At 45.1% G+C, this 12,974-nt stretch overlaps 1 protein-coding gene across 1 annotated transcript in view; it reads right to left on the bottom strand.

Moving 5' to 3' along the window:
- UNC13B (unc-13 homolog B) overlaps positions 1–12,974 on the bottom strand; it is a 210,935-nt gene that overhangs the window by 19,197 nt on the left and 178,764 nt on the right. The window contains exons 14-22 of the mRNA XM_024763008.1: positions 12,685–12,759; positions 11,972–12,191; positions 9,306–9,533; positions 8,520–8,661; positions 6,384–6,553; positions 5,816–5,931; positions 5,306–5,469; positions 2,273–2,423; positions 778–846 (exon numbers count right to left, since the gene is read on the bottom strand). Of these exons, the coding sequence (XP_024618776.1) occupies positions 778–846; positions 2,273–2,423; positions 5,306–5,469; positions 5,816–5,931; positions 6,384–6,553; positions 8,520–8,661; positions 9,306–9,533; positions 11,972–12,191; positions 12,685–12,759 (1,335 nt within the window). The remainder of the gene's footprint in view (positions 1–777; positions 847–2,272; positions 2,424–5,305; positions 5,470–5,815; positions 5,932–6,383; positions 6,554–8,519; positions 8,662–9,305; positions 9,534–11,971; positions 12,192–12,684; positions 12,760–12,974) is intronic.

Genomic DNA, 12,974 nt, shown 5'->3' with positions numbered 1-12,974 from the left:
TGTTTTTTAAAACCTTCAAATGGCTACTTATATGCCAGATACAAGATATACAGTCAACTCTCCATTATTCGTGCAAAGGGAGGGCACTGAAAGTGCAGATAATTAAAATCTCACTTCTTTTTGACTCTGAGATTGTTTTTATACTTACTTTTTAATGTGGATATATTGCCTGTTCTGGAAATTCACAACACTTTAAAGCAAGTAATGAAGTCATTCTAAGAAGGCCTAACTTAGAAAGAATGGAAAAACTGCCCATTTCCCTGTCCTGTCCTAGGCACCCACCTTCCTACTACATCTATTTCCTCCCTTCATTCTAGAAATGGACATGACATCTGCTACAAATTACTTGCCCAAGCCAAGATACTCTCTCTCCCCTTAGCCAGATTCTCACACCTCTCCTGGAAAATGAGGAGAATATGGAAAGATGCAATAAGGAAATATAATTATCTAATTTTTAAAGGGGCCTTTCTGGAAGAGATTATCCTTAGGAAACTCCTTGATGAATATGTCATCAGAGAGTTTGGTAGAGTGACATGAGTGGGGTTAGAAAGCCAACTATCTATAAAAAGCAGCCACACCTGCTACTATTTACACACTGCATGGTCCTTGGAGTTTGAAGAACCACAGGTGTCAGTGACGTTGGCCGTATATGTGGATGTGATGACAAAGACCAATTTTCTTTGCCTTCCATCTTTATAGTCATGATTGGTCCACAGTCTCTCTAGACTGATCTTGATACTACCCTTTGTCCCACCCCACAGCCATGTCTTCACTCACCCTGTATGTAGAGAGGTCAATCCTCAGTGAGTTGTGCAGTTGGTCCAGTAGTTTTACAAATCTCTCTTTCTGAGGGTGATAAACAAATAATGAGGAACAGAAATAATCTATTTCCAAGCTCTCTAGACTGTAGCAAAAAAAGAACCATCTCTGGGTGAGAGGGAGACACTGAGCTGGGGACATACCCTGTCCCATATTTGCCCATGAGGAGAACAACAAACCATGCAAAAGAGAAATGGGATAGGTCTTTCCTGTTCCATCTCTTAGCACTTAAACTGGGGAATCTTCTCACACTGGCAAGAGGAAAGCAAGTCTCTGGGAGGGGAAACAGCTTTCTATACAAATCAAGAAGAGATGACCAGTGCATCTCCATCCCTTTGGGACTCTAACTCATCTTAGTCAGATAAAAGGAAACTCTAAACACATTCTCCAACTTGTTCCTGTGTCTGTGGTGTCCTAACTTATCTTGGAATAGCTCTTAACAGTTAAACAGACACAGTCTAGCAGTGACGACAGGAGAAATAGTGATGCATCTGGAAGGTGATCAGGGAGACACAAGGGGATTTCTCTTTAAACCACATTCCATATCATTTCCCTTATACTTTTTAAATGTTAAAATAAATAACAAATACTATTTAATAGCTTATTTTTATAGAAAAGGTATAATTAAACGTGGAATCATGTTCCTGTAATCTGTTGGTGCAGCACTCCTAGAATTCACATATTGATAATATTATATATAGCATTAGATATTAGTTAAGTCAATACATAATGTGGAGAGACAGAATGGAACAGATATTTGACTGGCTTAATCAATGATACTAATTCATCTACAGAAAGACTATCAACAACATCAAAAAAGTGGTCAGTACCAAGAAAAAGGGCTCAGAGACCCAGTAGATTTGGGAGTATCAGTAATTTTATCCCTAAAGAGGTAATATTTGTGGTGAGTCTGATATATACCATCCAGTTTACACTGAACTTATGTCAGGTGACATTACGAACAATGATTCAACTTCACAAGTACCTTAACAACAGGAAAGGGCATACCCTGGATCAGGAAAACTGTCCAGACACTAGAAAAGGGACAGGCTCAGGTGTGCAACTGGTATTCTTGCTTAGACATCAGTCTCATATGAACTTAAGTGGTATGAATCCATCACAGAGAGACTGAATAATATTAAGAAGGTTGCTTTGTGAACCTGCAGGACTGAGGAACATGGTGATTCAACCAAGTTGTTGGCCCAGAGAGGTTCTCCCTGAGCACAGGTAGTGCCACAGCCCACAAACCACAGTGGTGCTATTTCACCTTTTCTCACTTATCCACGTCTGAGGAGAGTCTACTAGTATAGTCTAACTACCCATAAGGAAATAAGTTCATTATCCAGGTGGCAACTATCTGAATTTCAGGCATATCAGCTCTGCAGTACTGACTAAAAAATCAAACTTCGTTAACTGATAACAATCAGGTTACATGTTTTTACGTCACACTCACCCCAAAGTTGGAGGCTGCAAAACGATCAGACGCAGAGACATTGGTGGAGGCGGTTGTGTGGGCATAGTAGGCATTGATGTTGGCCAGTAAGGTGCTCATCACTGCTGGCACACCAGGACACATGTACTTGGATGACAAACATGCAAAGTGCCTGAAAAACAGCACCTTCAGCCTCAAAGGCTCTTCAGGGTTTGCAGCAAAGGTCAAGTAATCAAAAGATCTCACTCATGTGTATGAAGCTTCCGATCACCTTGGCATACAAGGATTTTCATAATTTACTCACTCAAATATACATCAATGAACGTGTACTATGTGCCACGCCTGGCACTAAGGGCCAGAATCCAAAGAGGTGACATTCTGGCAGAGAAAGCAGGTGTTAGAAAGTAAGTCAATAACCCAAGACATGCTATGCAAAAATTCTGTGGACACACACAGGAAGATCACCTAAATTAGAATGGCTGGGGGCTAGAAGGGATTAGAAAAAGGATTCCCAAAGAAGAGGTGGTTGAAACAAGTCTTAAAGGATTAGTAAGAATCAATCAAATGCAGAAGTGTGCAAGCAAAGGGAAACTGTATTGCAAAAACAAATATACTTATGGAGAGTCATTCATTTGGAAAACCTCACTCATGGCTACTGTTCAGGTGTTTGATAAAGGAATACTACGAAATGCAAGAGGAGAAGTAGACAGAGAACAGATAACAAAGGAGTTTATCCTAGATGCTATAGTAAGTTTTTTTTTTTTTTTTTTTTTATTTTATTTTATTTATTTATTTTTCTGGCTGTGTTGGGTCTTCGTTTCTCCGCGAGGGCTTTCTCTAGTTGTGGCAAGCGGGGGCCACTCTTCATCGCGGTGCGCGGGCCTCTCACTATCGTGGCCTCTCTTGTTGCGGAGCACAGGCTCCAGACGCGCAGGCTCAGTAGTTGTGGCTCACGGGCACAGTTGCTCCCGCAGCATGTGGGATCTTCCCAGACCAGGGCTCGAACCCGTGTCCCCTGCATTAGCAGGCAGACTCTCAACCACTGCGCCACCAGGGAAGCCCGCTATAGTAAGTTTTTAAACAAAGGCATACTGTGATCAGATTAGTCTTTCAGAAAGGTCACTTTGAAGGTAAAAATTAGAAACGAAAACTTGGAGAGAGATAAGACTAAGAGAGAAAGACCAATTGAAGAGTTACTGCAATCACTCAGAAAAGAAGCAATGAAGCACTAAATGGAACAGAGAAATGGTTAAGGGCACAGACCCTAGAGCCAGACTTTGGGTTTGAGTCTCAGCTCCAGCGCTCAGTGACCTTGGATAAATTACTTCAACTTCTTCATGCTTCAGTCTTTTTATCTATAAAATGGGAATAATAATGATATGGGTATTAAATGAGTTAACATTCATAAATTACTTAGACCAGTGCCTGGCACATAAGGAAATGGTACATAGGAGTTGTTGTTGTTGCTGTTATTATTATTATTACTGAGCTATTGCAATACTGATAGATTAAAAACATATTTAGGAGTAGAATCTAGAGGTTTTAGAGACTGATTGAATGGTGGTAGTATGAAAGAAATGTTTAGGCTGACTCCTAAATTTCTGTTTGGATAACTATGTAATAAATTGTTCCATTTACTAAAATAGGGAATATACGAAGAACAGATTTGGTGGAGATAATGTTGATTTGGATTTTGGTCATGTTGAGTTTGCAGTGCCTATGAGAATAGCCAGGAAGCAAATGAAAATGGATCTGAAACTCAGGAAAAGGTCTGGTCTGGAGAAAGAGATCTGGGAGTCCTAAGCTCAGAAGTAGTGACTAGGTCATAGGCTTGAATGAGCTCATCCAGGGAGAGTGAACAGAGTAAGAATGGCAGAGGGCCCATTCTCCAACCTCAATCCTCGACATGTTTCTTCCATCTAAACTAAACTTCTTGTAATTCTTTGAATAGTCTATGCTCTGTTGCATCTTAGCATCCCTGCACATGCCCTACCAGAAATACCCTTCCTCCTTTTCTGTATTTCAAGTGTCAACTCTTCAACAGCTTTCTTCAAAGCCCTCCCCTAATATTTAGATGCTCTCATAATACACTGTGATTACTTCTACTATAGCACTTATTATATTATATTGTAATTGTTTGTTTACTGGTCTGTCTCTTCTGCTAGACTGAGTTCCCCAAGCACAGAGACCCCATCTTATTCATCTTTGTGTTCTCAGCATGTGGCACAACATATGACACACAGAAGGAACTAAGTAGAAGTTTGTAGAATAAATGAAGCACAGCCAGGGCACTAGCTACCCTCTGCTTACCTAGTGCTGCTTCCTGTGCAGCTTCCTAGTGCTGCTTCTAATGGCAGCCTTTCCAATACACAGACTACACCTCTTCTCATAGTAGGTGGGAATTTCTTTTATAGGAGTCTTGGTCAACTGCAGACACAGCTGCTTTCCCTACAGTTCAGTGCTTTTTCCGACTCCCAGGCCAGTTTATGAAAGCTTGTCTGTCACACACATATACCTGAGCACACATACCCTGTCTGCTCAGGCCTGTGATGTTTGGGCAAGTCTGTCCTTGTATACCCTCCCATGCCCTTTTCTCTTCCTACCTGTGAACTCCAGGGTAGACAGACTAATACCTTCCCCCTGAGTTACTGAAAAACACACTCCTTTTTTTTTTTTTTTTTGCGGTAAGTGGGCCTCTCACTGCTGTGGCCTCTCCCGTTGTGGAGCACAGGCTCCAGACACGCAGGCTCAGTGGCCATGGCTCACGGGCCCAGCCACTCCGTGGCATGTGGGATCTTCCCGGACTGAGGCACGAACCCGCGTCCCCTGCATCGGCAGGCGGACTCTCAACCACTGTGCCACCAGGGAAACGCAACACACTCCTTTTATACATATACTCTCTTTGCACAGATCCACCCTACCCAGCTCAGAGAGGAAAGCAATGAATCACTGCATACTACCCCACTGAAGACCTATCCACTCTGTCAGTGTACCTCCATTGTTAGCTACTCCAAAGGTTAGCAGCCATTTCCTAGAGCCCCAGGGGAGCCTTACGTCATAGCCTGATATATGGACTCGATGCCATAGCGCATGGCAAATTCATCCACAATTTCTTGGGCAGTCTCATCAAAGTACACCTTCCATGCATCGTCTCCTCGAGCCTCAGGGATGTGGACTCCTCCACTGCCCTGAATGTCTGTGAGGTAATGGAAGAGGTTCTGTAGAAGACAGAGTAAAATATATATTGATATTAAAGAGTTAAATATATGTTGGAGAAAAAAAATACCTGCTGGTAAAGACCAGGGGAATGTGAATAGGATTCTATAGAAATTCTGTCCTTCAAGTCATTGCTCAGCAACTCCTGTGGCCCCAGGAGGCTGTTCTCACATTAGTGAAAGAGAACTGAGGCTGGGACTGTTATATGGGCTGTCCAGGGTAGCACAGTGAGCCAAGAACAAAATAAAAATAGGCTCCAGATCTTCAACCATCTAGCAATCCTACTTATTGTCAAAGGCCCCTCCCAGCACTGCTTTCTGGCATCCCATCTACCAAGAGCTGGCTCACCTCATGGAGACACGTATACTGCACATGATACGGGGCTACCTTCTCCTCCCCCTTGATCTCCACATTGATTTGTAGTCGGATAGCCCCTGAGACGGCTGATTTGTCTGTCCTCTTCTCTAGGAAGGAAGGAAGACTGGAGATTGACACCAATGCAACTGCAGACAGCATAGACAGCCCCCAACCTGGCTTAACCCAAGGAAAAGGAGGCACTGACCCAAGTGTTCACCTAATAGGTGAATTAATTTCAGTGACCATATAGTCCACAAATACCCCAGAACTGGCTGGGTGGGAGAAAAGAAGTGCCCAAGGGACTAAAGGCATTAGGGCTGAGTATGAAGATAAAAAGACCTTCTGAAATCTGGAAACTGTCCAGCCAGAGTGAGTTCCAGACACCCCCACTCCTCTGTCCCCCATCTCTATGCACGGTCGGTTCTCTGCAGGGAAGGCAAGGCTCTGTATAGAGGTGTGCTTTGGGGACTGAGTGGTGGTTTTGGTAGATAGGAGTTTCCCCAGGTTCCCCATTCATGCTCTCCCTTCCCAGAAACTTTCTCTGGTCCTGCTTCCTCACCCAAGTTGTACCAGACGTCCATCTCGCCACTCAGTGTTCGAACCTCAATGATGGTTTGGCCAAGGAAATCATCAGACTCTCGCTTTAGCCGCTGCTTTACTCTTGACTTGATGTCATCATCCTCATCCCACACACGTACCTTAATGCGGTCAGAAGAGTTGTGGCACTCACTGTGAAAGAATTAGGAAGGCTCTGTTACGAAGAGACCCAGAAGCCCCTACTCTTATTACTTCCAATTCCCTCCCAAAGCTCTATCAGCTGCACTTGAGGCCCTGCAGAGGAAGAGAAGGAGTCAAAGAACAGTGGTACTCAAGTCCCAAGTGAGTCAGGCTATCCCAGCAAATGGCTCTTCATTCCTTAGCTTGGGTAGCTTTCTACATACCATTATCCAGTCCTTATTGCCCTGGGACAAAAGCGAGGAGGGGAGGAGTAATTAGGGACAATTCTGATTTCCTATCAGCTAGCTGTACCAACAAAACCAACAGAAAACAGCCAGACAGATGCCGCAGAGCCCTAGGAAGCAGCTGCTAGTTGCCTCCCCAGAATCCTATATGAAGTCCATAAAGGTGTTAAATGTTCATGGTAAGTCCATCTGGTCATATATGCTTTAGCTTTCTACCTAACACCCCCATCTATCTAAGAATGTGCTTGGTGAATTTCTATCATTCTTTAATATCCACTTGAATTATCGTTTCCTCCATGGTGTTTGCTTTGGAGGAGGTAGTTTGCCCAGGTTCCTCCCTCACTCTCTTCTTCCCCAGCAGTTGCTTTCTGGATCCCTGTTGCCTTATCCAAAAGTTGTACTTGGCAGAATCTGCTGCTCCTTACCCTATGTTCTCATAATATCTTTGCACATTCCATTAAAATATTATAGTATAGCTACTGGTCTTCTGAAAAATAATAGACAAATCATCAATCAGCCTCTTGAAGCCAGGGATGTCTTATACATTTTTCGATACACAACATCATGTATAGTGTCTTATACAGAATACAAATTGCTTGCTAAATGATAAAAGTGGGCAAAATTGACTATAGAGCCAATTCATTTAGAATTAATCATAGGTAATATTCAAGCAGGAACCATTCAGCTTCTTGAAAAACAAGTGCTCCCCCCAGTAACTATTGTCTCTGGATTAGAGACTGATTTTATAGGCCCCAATCCCTTTCCCCAATCCCCTTCCAAGGAGCCAACAGAAAAAGGTCTCTACATAAGCTGCCTGCTTGGCTGATTCAAACTCCTGGCCCTGGGCTTCCCTGGTGGCGCAGTGGTTGAGAGTCCGCCTGCCGATGCAGGGGACACGGGTTCGTGCCCCGGTCTGGGAAGATCCCACATGCCGCTGAGCGCCTAGGCCAGTGAGCCATGGCCGCTAAGCCTGCGCGTCCGGAGCCTGTGCTCCGCAACGGGAGAGGCCACAACAGTGAGAGGCCCGTGTACTGCAAAAAAAAAAAACAAAAAACCCCACAAAGTCCTGGTCCTAGGCATTAGGGGGTGTGACAAAGCATCTGGATTCACCAGACATTAGTCCAAGTCCTCGGCTAGAGCTTGCCATTTTTCAACAACCAGCCCTCATTGTCATACGAAATAGTCTATAAAAAAGTGAGATAATGAATAAAGTAGCAGGGAGTGGAAGCTGAGGCAGAAAGAAAAGCAGGGCCCTTAAGGAAAATGGAAAATTCTCCAAATCCCAGGTTTCCATCTTCAAGCCAGAATTATCCAGTTGTAGGACAAAGATGTTCCCTCCCCACTCCCTAGAAGAGCCTAACCCTTCCTAGGCAGGATGGCAGGGCTGGAAGATACACGGTTGGGTGGGCAGTCCCTGGTTCTGTCACACAGCAGTAGTACAATAAAATCTTTCTAGCACTATAAAAAGCAGCATGTGACGCCCAAAGCCCCCTTTAAGAGCCCTAGTTAAGACAGGGCTTGGGTACAGTAACCCTGATACAATAGTCTATGAGAAGAAACCCAGAGAAAGAATAGCTGCTACCCAATTGAAGCATGTGAGAAATGGGTTTTCTCCACTGCCTCTGACCCATCTCTCTTAGAGCCCAAGCCCAGAACAATGAGATTTAATGCTGCTCCCAAAACATACACATTTAATGCTGCTCCCAGGTAAGACAAAGCCCACTATGACTTACAAATGGAACTTCTCCTCCCAGACAGGATTCAGGTTCCCAAAAATGGTCTTGGTACGCTTCTTGGTTTTGCCCACTTGCACAGTCACATAAGGGTCACTGGATCCTGTCTTGTCCTTGGCTTGTAGGCCCTGGGCACACACCACTGCAACCCAAATGCACATAGAAGGAGACTTCAGAGTACACTCCAGAAGTCATAAGCCCTCCAAAGTACGACTCATATTTCCCATCTTAGAGCAGCCTCTATCTGCTCCTTGCACAGGAGCAGATTTTCTCACTCCTCCACATCTATCCTTAGCCCTAAGCCACAAGCCTTTCCTTCAAAGCCTAGCCCAAGAATCCTACCTCCCCACTGGAGCCCTAACTGACCACTTACCCCTACACTTACCCCAACAGGTCCTTATCTGTTCTGATACATGCTTGCTTCAGCCATATCCACCCAGTTAGTAAATCACTGGTTAACTATTCACTAATCTCCTGCCTGTCCCCTTACCCCCACCCTCCCCGCTCTTATAATATCAAACTGTTAACCAAGTCTGTAACATCAGACTGTTACCAAATCCTGGTATTATCATTCGTATTGCTTGCAGGTGCCAGTCTTGCCTCTCCCAGCACCCCCTGGCATCAGAGTCTAGGAGAGGAGCAGTGATGAATAATGAGGCCCTCCCTCTTCCTTCATTCTGTGCTCCTTCTCCCCAGCCCCTACTCCCTCACATTCAGGATGCTTCTTCCCCAGGCTCCTCCCCATAGCCAAGGCCCTCCTGTCCTCTCAAACTCTGGCCTGCTCACCAGTTATGGTAATCTTGGCCGACCATTTGGAGGTGCCATCCAGCACACTCTGCTTCACTGTTTTCATCTGCTGCACATGGGCAACTTTGCTCACATTGAAGACATCCCGGATAACTTCAAAGATCTCCGGCTTATTCCGCTCTCGGATCTTCATGCGGTCCTTCATGGCCATGATAATGTTCTGTGTCCGGTCCTCCGCTCCATGTTTAGAGCTCTTTTCTGCAGCCCCTGAAGAATGGCCAGAGACAGAAAGTAGGGTAACCAACAGGCCACCTACCAGACCAAGGATCAGGCTGAAGAATGGGGCCTGGGAGAGGTCACTGAGCCGTGGGTAAAGCTTAGGAAGACACTGGTATGTCTCTGGGAAAAGTTGATCTCTGTGGGGCCTGCTAGAGTTTAATGCCTAGCTAGTGGAGTTTAAAATGCAACTCAAAGAGTAGCAAAAAGTTGATCATCGTTATGGGGGTGTATTATTCTATTCTCTCTATTTAGATATATGTTGAGTTTTTCATCAAAAAAGAAAAAAAAATATGTAGCTCAGTCTGCACTTGGCTTTGTCTTTCTTCCATCTGCATGCTTGTTGAGAGATACCCTCCAAGTCTAAGGCCAAAATATCAAAATGGGTATCCCAGTTATCAAGGAGGGGTTGTGGATTGGCACAACAACTCCACCAATCTCATCCGAATGCCAAGCCACGATACAGATCTCAGAATTCGTCACAGCACATAGCTGGGTTCTGCCCCATAGCTCCAGTGTCTTTAATCTCAGAAAATAGTGTGGTATGGTGAGAAAAGTATGGCCTTTGGTATCAGACAGACTTGAGTTCAAATCCTGACTCCACTACTCCCTGCTGGGTAAGTAGGCTTCTTCTAAGAGAAGAAAATGTCACTTATCTCTCAGGATTTGTAATAAGCATTATATTAGATAGCATATATAAAGCATCTAGCCCAGTGCCTGCCATCTAGCACTGGGCTAGATGCTTTATTTATTGAGTAATAAACAGTCCCTATTATTGTTACCATCATTATTATCCTGGCAAGGTCAAGGGTCTTTTTCACCAGCCATGACCCCAGCCAGCTCATCTCAAAGGTCAGTAAGCTTCCTCTGCTGTCCTAAGGATTATGGCAGAACAAAGACTCCTCCAGTGTATTTCACCAACCAGGCTTCTCAGGGCAGAGGACCCATCCTTCCTTTATTGACCCTGCAGACTGGCTCTTAACCTCTCTCCAGTCTCCAAAGTCTTAGGCCTTAACTACAAAACTTGGAGCAAAGGACAAAGGTCAACATCTGCATCTTAACCCCGGGAGAATGGAAAGCAGGTTTTCTGTCCAGTGAAGCCTACAGAAGGGCATTTAATTCCACTCTGTGCTTCACAGAAGCCTTAGTCAGAAGATATTTTCTGATAAATGAAAAATGACCTGGGCTGCATCCTACTCTTGCCATTTAGCATATCCCATGCAATGCTATTTACCTGGACCGGGACCTCTGAAAGGCTCTTAAAGGGAAGGTGGACACCCTGGCTACAGAGCACCATTTCAGAGGCTTCCAGCAAACAGCCTATGCAGCCAGTTGCTAGTTCTTGCAATTAAAGCAGGCGTCTGCTGGCACCTGTGCTTGTCACCCCTCATGATGGATTTGGGCAAAGTCATCACCAGCACCCAACTTCTGCTATGTTCTGCCTGTCTCTTCATGTCTACTATAGCCATGCCACTGGCACCAATCTAGCGTTCTTCAAAGAAAGACATTTTAAGTCAACAATTCCTTGAGGCTTCTTCCTGGGCCCCTTTTATGTCACATATCTTTCCTTGGGACAATGAACTGCTTGTGAGTCTAAACACAACCTTCCTTTCTCCTACCACAATCCTTGAAGTTTTCATTGCTATGGCTTGGCTCTGAGTAACACCTGAAGACCTGGAGGGGCAAGAAAATACATTTCCACATCCCACATCCCCTACCCCTGCTCTTCCTGGGGTCTAGCTATAGCAGTGCAAGCCCAGCAGGAGTGGAGCAAGGAGATAAGAACTTAGAGTGCTACCACCTCCTGTGACAGAGACTTGTTGCTTTTCCTGCTCCTGTTTTCCCCATTCTATGATGGCAGCACAAGTCACATATTTAGCAAGGGCCATGGGAGTCTGGCACATTCTCCATCTGGATCTCTGCCTAATCCATTTGAAACTTCTGTTCTTGGCACTGTTGTCTAAATGCTCCAACTATAATCAAGGAATAAATTTCAGCTTCCCTGAGTCCTAGGGTCTAGACCTCAGGAGGTTCCTCTATGAGGCCTAGAACCTCACAGAACTCTCTTCTCATTAGTTTTAAACATGCTCTAGTCACTTGGGCAATATGGCCACCACAGTGTGTACAATACTCAAGCATAGCCTCTGGGACCATGTGAATCCTAGAAGGGATTTTTATCTCCATCAGAGGACCACAGAAAGCTCAACGGGTTTTTCCTAAAGGTGCTTAAGAGAGTGCTACAAGACCTGTTATTTGGAATGGCAATGTCTCTTGACTTAGGACCCTACTTTCTCTAAAAAGGAAAGAACTTCAGAATCAGGTAGAATAGAGGGATGATGTCCCAGCCACCCTAGCTCTTTGTTGCCAGACTATTTTGGAGAGGCCCTGCTGCCCATGTTTCCCACCCATCACCCCACAGGGAGACTCACGCTGCAGGCAGTCGGCATTGAGCAGGTCCTGGCACTTCTCGTGACACTTGACTCCACACTCGCTGCAGCGCATGCCCTGCCGGGCAATGCCCCAGAGCAGGCCTTCACACTCATAGCAGTAGGTTGGGGTAGTGGCCGTCCAGACCTCAAAGTTGTGGGGTGTGGTGCACGAGATGGGATAGATTAAGGCCTGCAGGGTTTTCTTATACACATGGGATTTCTGAAAGACATATATCCCATCACCCACCAGCAACTTCAGTTCTCTGCTGGGAGATACCAGAACTAAGACCCTTGCAGGGCTCTCAAGACCCCGGTTTCTCCTCCGGCAATTGAGGAGATGCTTTAGCTTGGCCCAGCCCACAGCCCAGCCTGGCAGAAAGAAGCCCTCCACATCATGTGCTCCTGGTCATCCAAGATAGGTCTGACCTGAATGCTGGGCCTGAGCCTTGTCCCAGTATTCAGGCTTTTTTAGAGAAACAAAGGGAACTAGGCTTACCATAAAACCCTGACATTGGTGGTCACATACTCCAACGTGAGATTAAGGTTTACTCCTGGTCTGGACCCTTGCCTCGGGGAGCAGTGTAGAAAACTTGATGCTATCTGTTTCATTAACAGAGTGTGCCCAACACTTTTGAATTCCCGGTAAGTTTGGCTACAGAGATGTTCACTGGACCATAGGCCAGTGGCCTCTTGAAAGCCCATGGGTCACTTACCAGCTCTTCATCCTTGAGAGAGGTGCGTGTAGCCATTGCAGAAGTAATTCCCGCCTTCCGGGACTGGACCAATGACTGTGAGAGAAGACTTGCTGTCAGCCCTGGCTACTACCAAGGGCTAGGCAAAGTCCTGGGGAGGGAGTTTCAGTGACCAAAGCTATTTGATGATAACTCACTATGTTCTCTCTATTTTTACTGTCATTCACAGGGGATTGCCATGGATAATAGGTAATAAGAACCTGAGGTTAATATCCAAATCCAAGGCCCTAAGGGACTGTTCTAACAATGAC

Source organism: Neophocaena asiaeorientalis, unplaced genomic scaffold (assembly GCF_003031525.2).
Source record: "Neophocaena asiaeorientalis asiaeorientalis breed wild unplaced genomic scaffold, Neophocaena_asiaeorientalis_V1.1 scaffold449, whole genome shotgun sequence".
NCBI classification, from domain to species: domain Eukaryota; kingdom Metazoa; phylum Chordata; class Mammalia; order Artiodactyla; family Phocoenidae; genus Neophocaena; species Neophocaena asiaeorientalis.
This window is presented reverse-complemented; position numbering and strand designations above follow the sequence as displayed.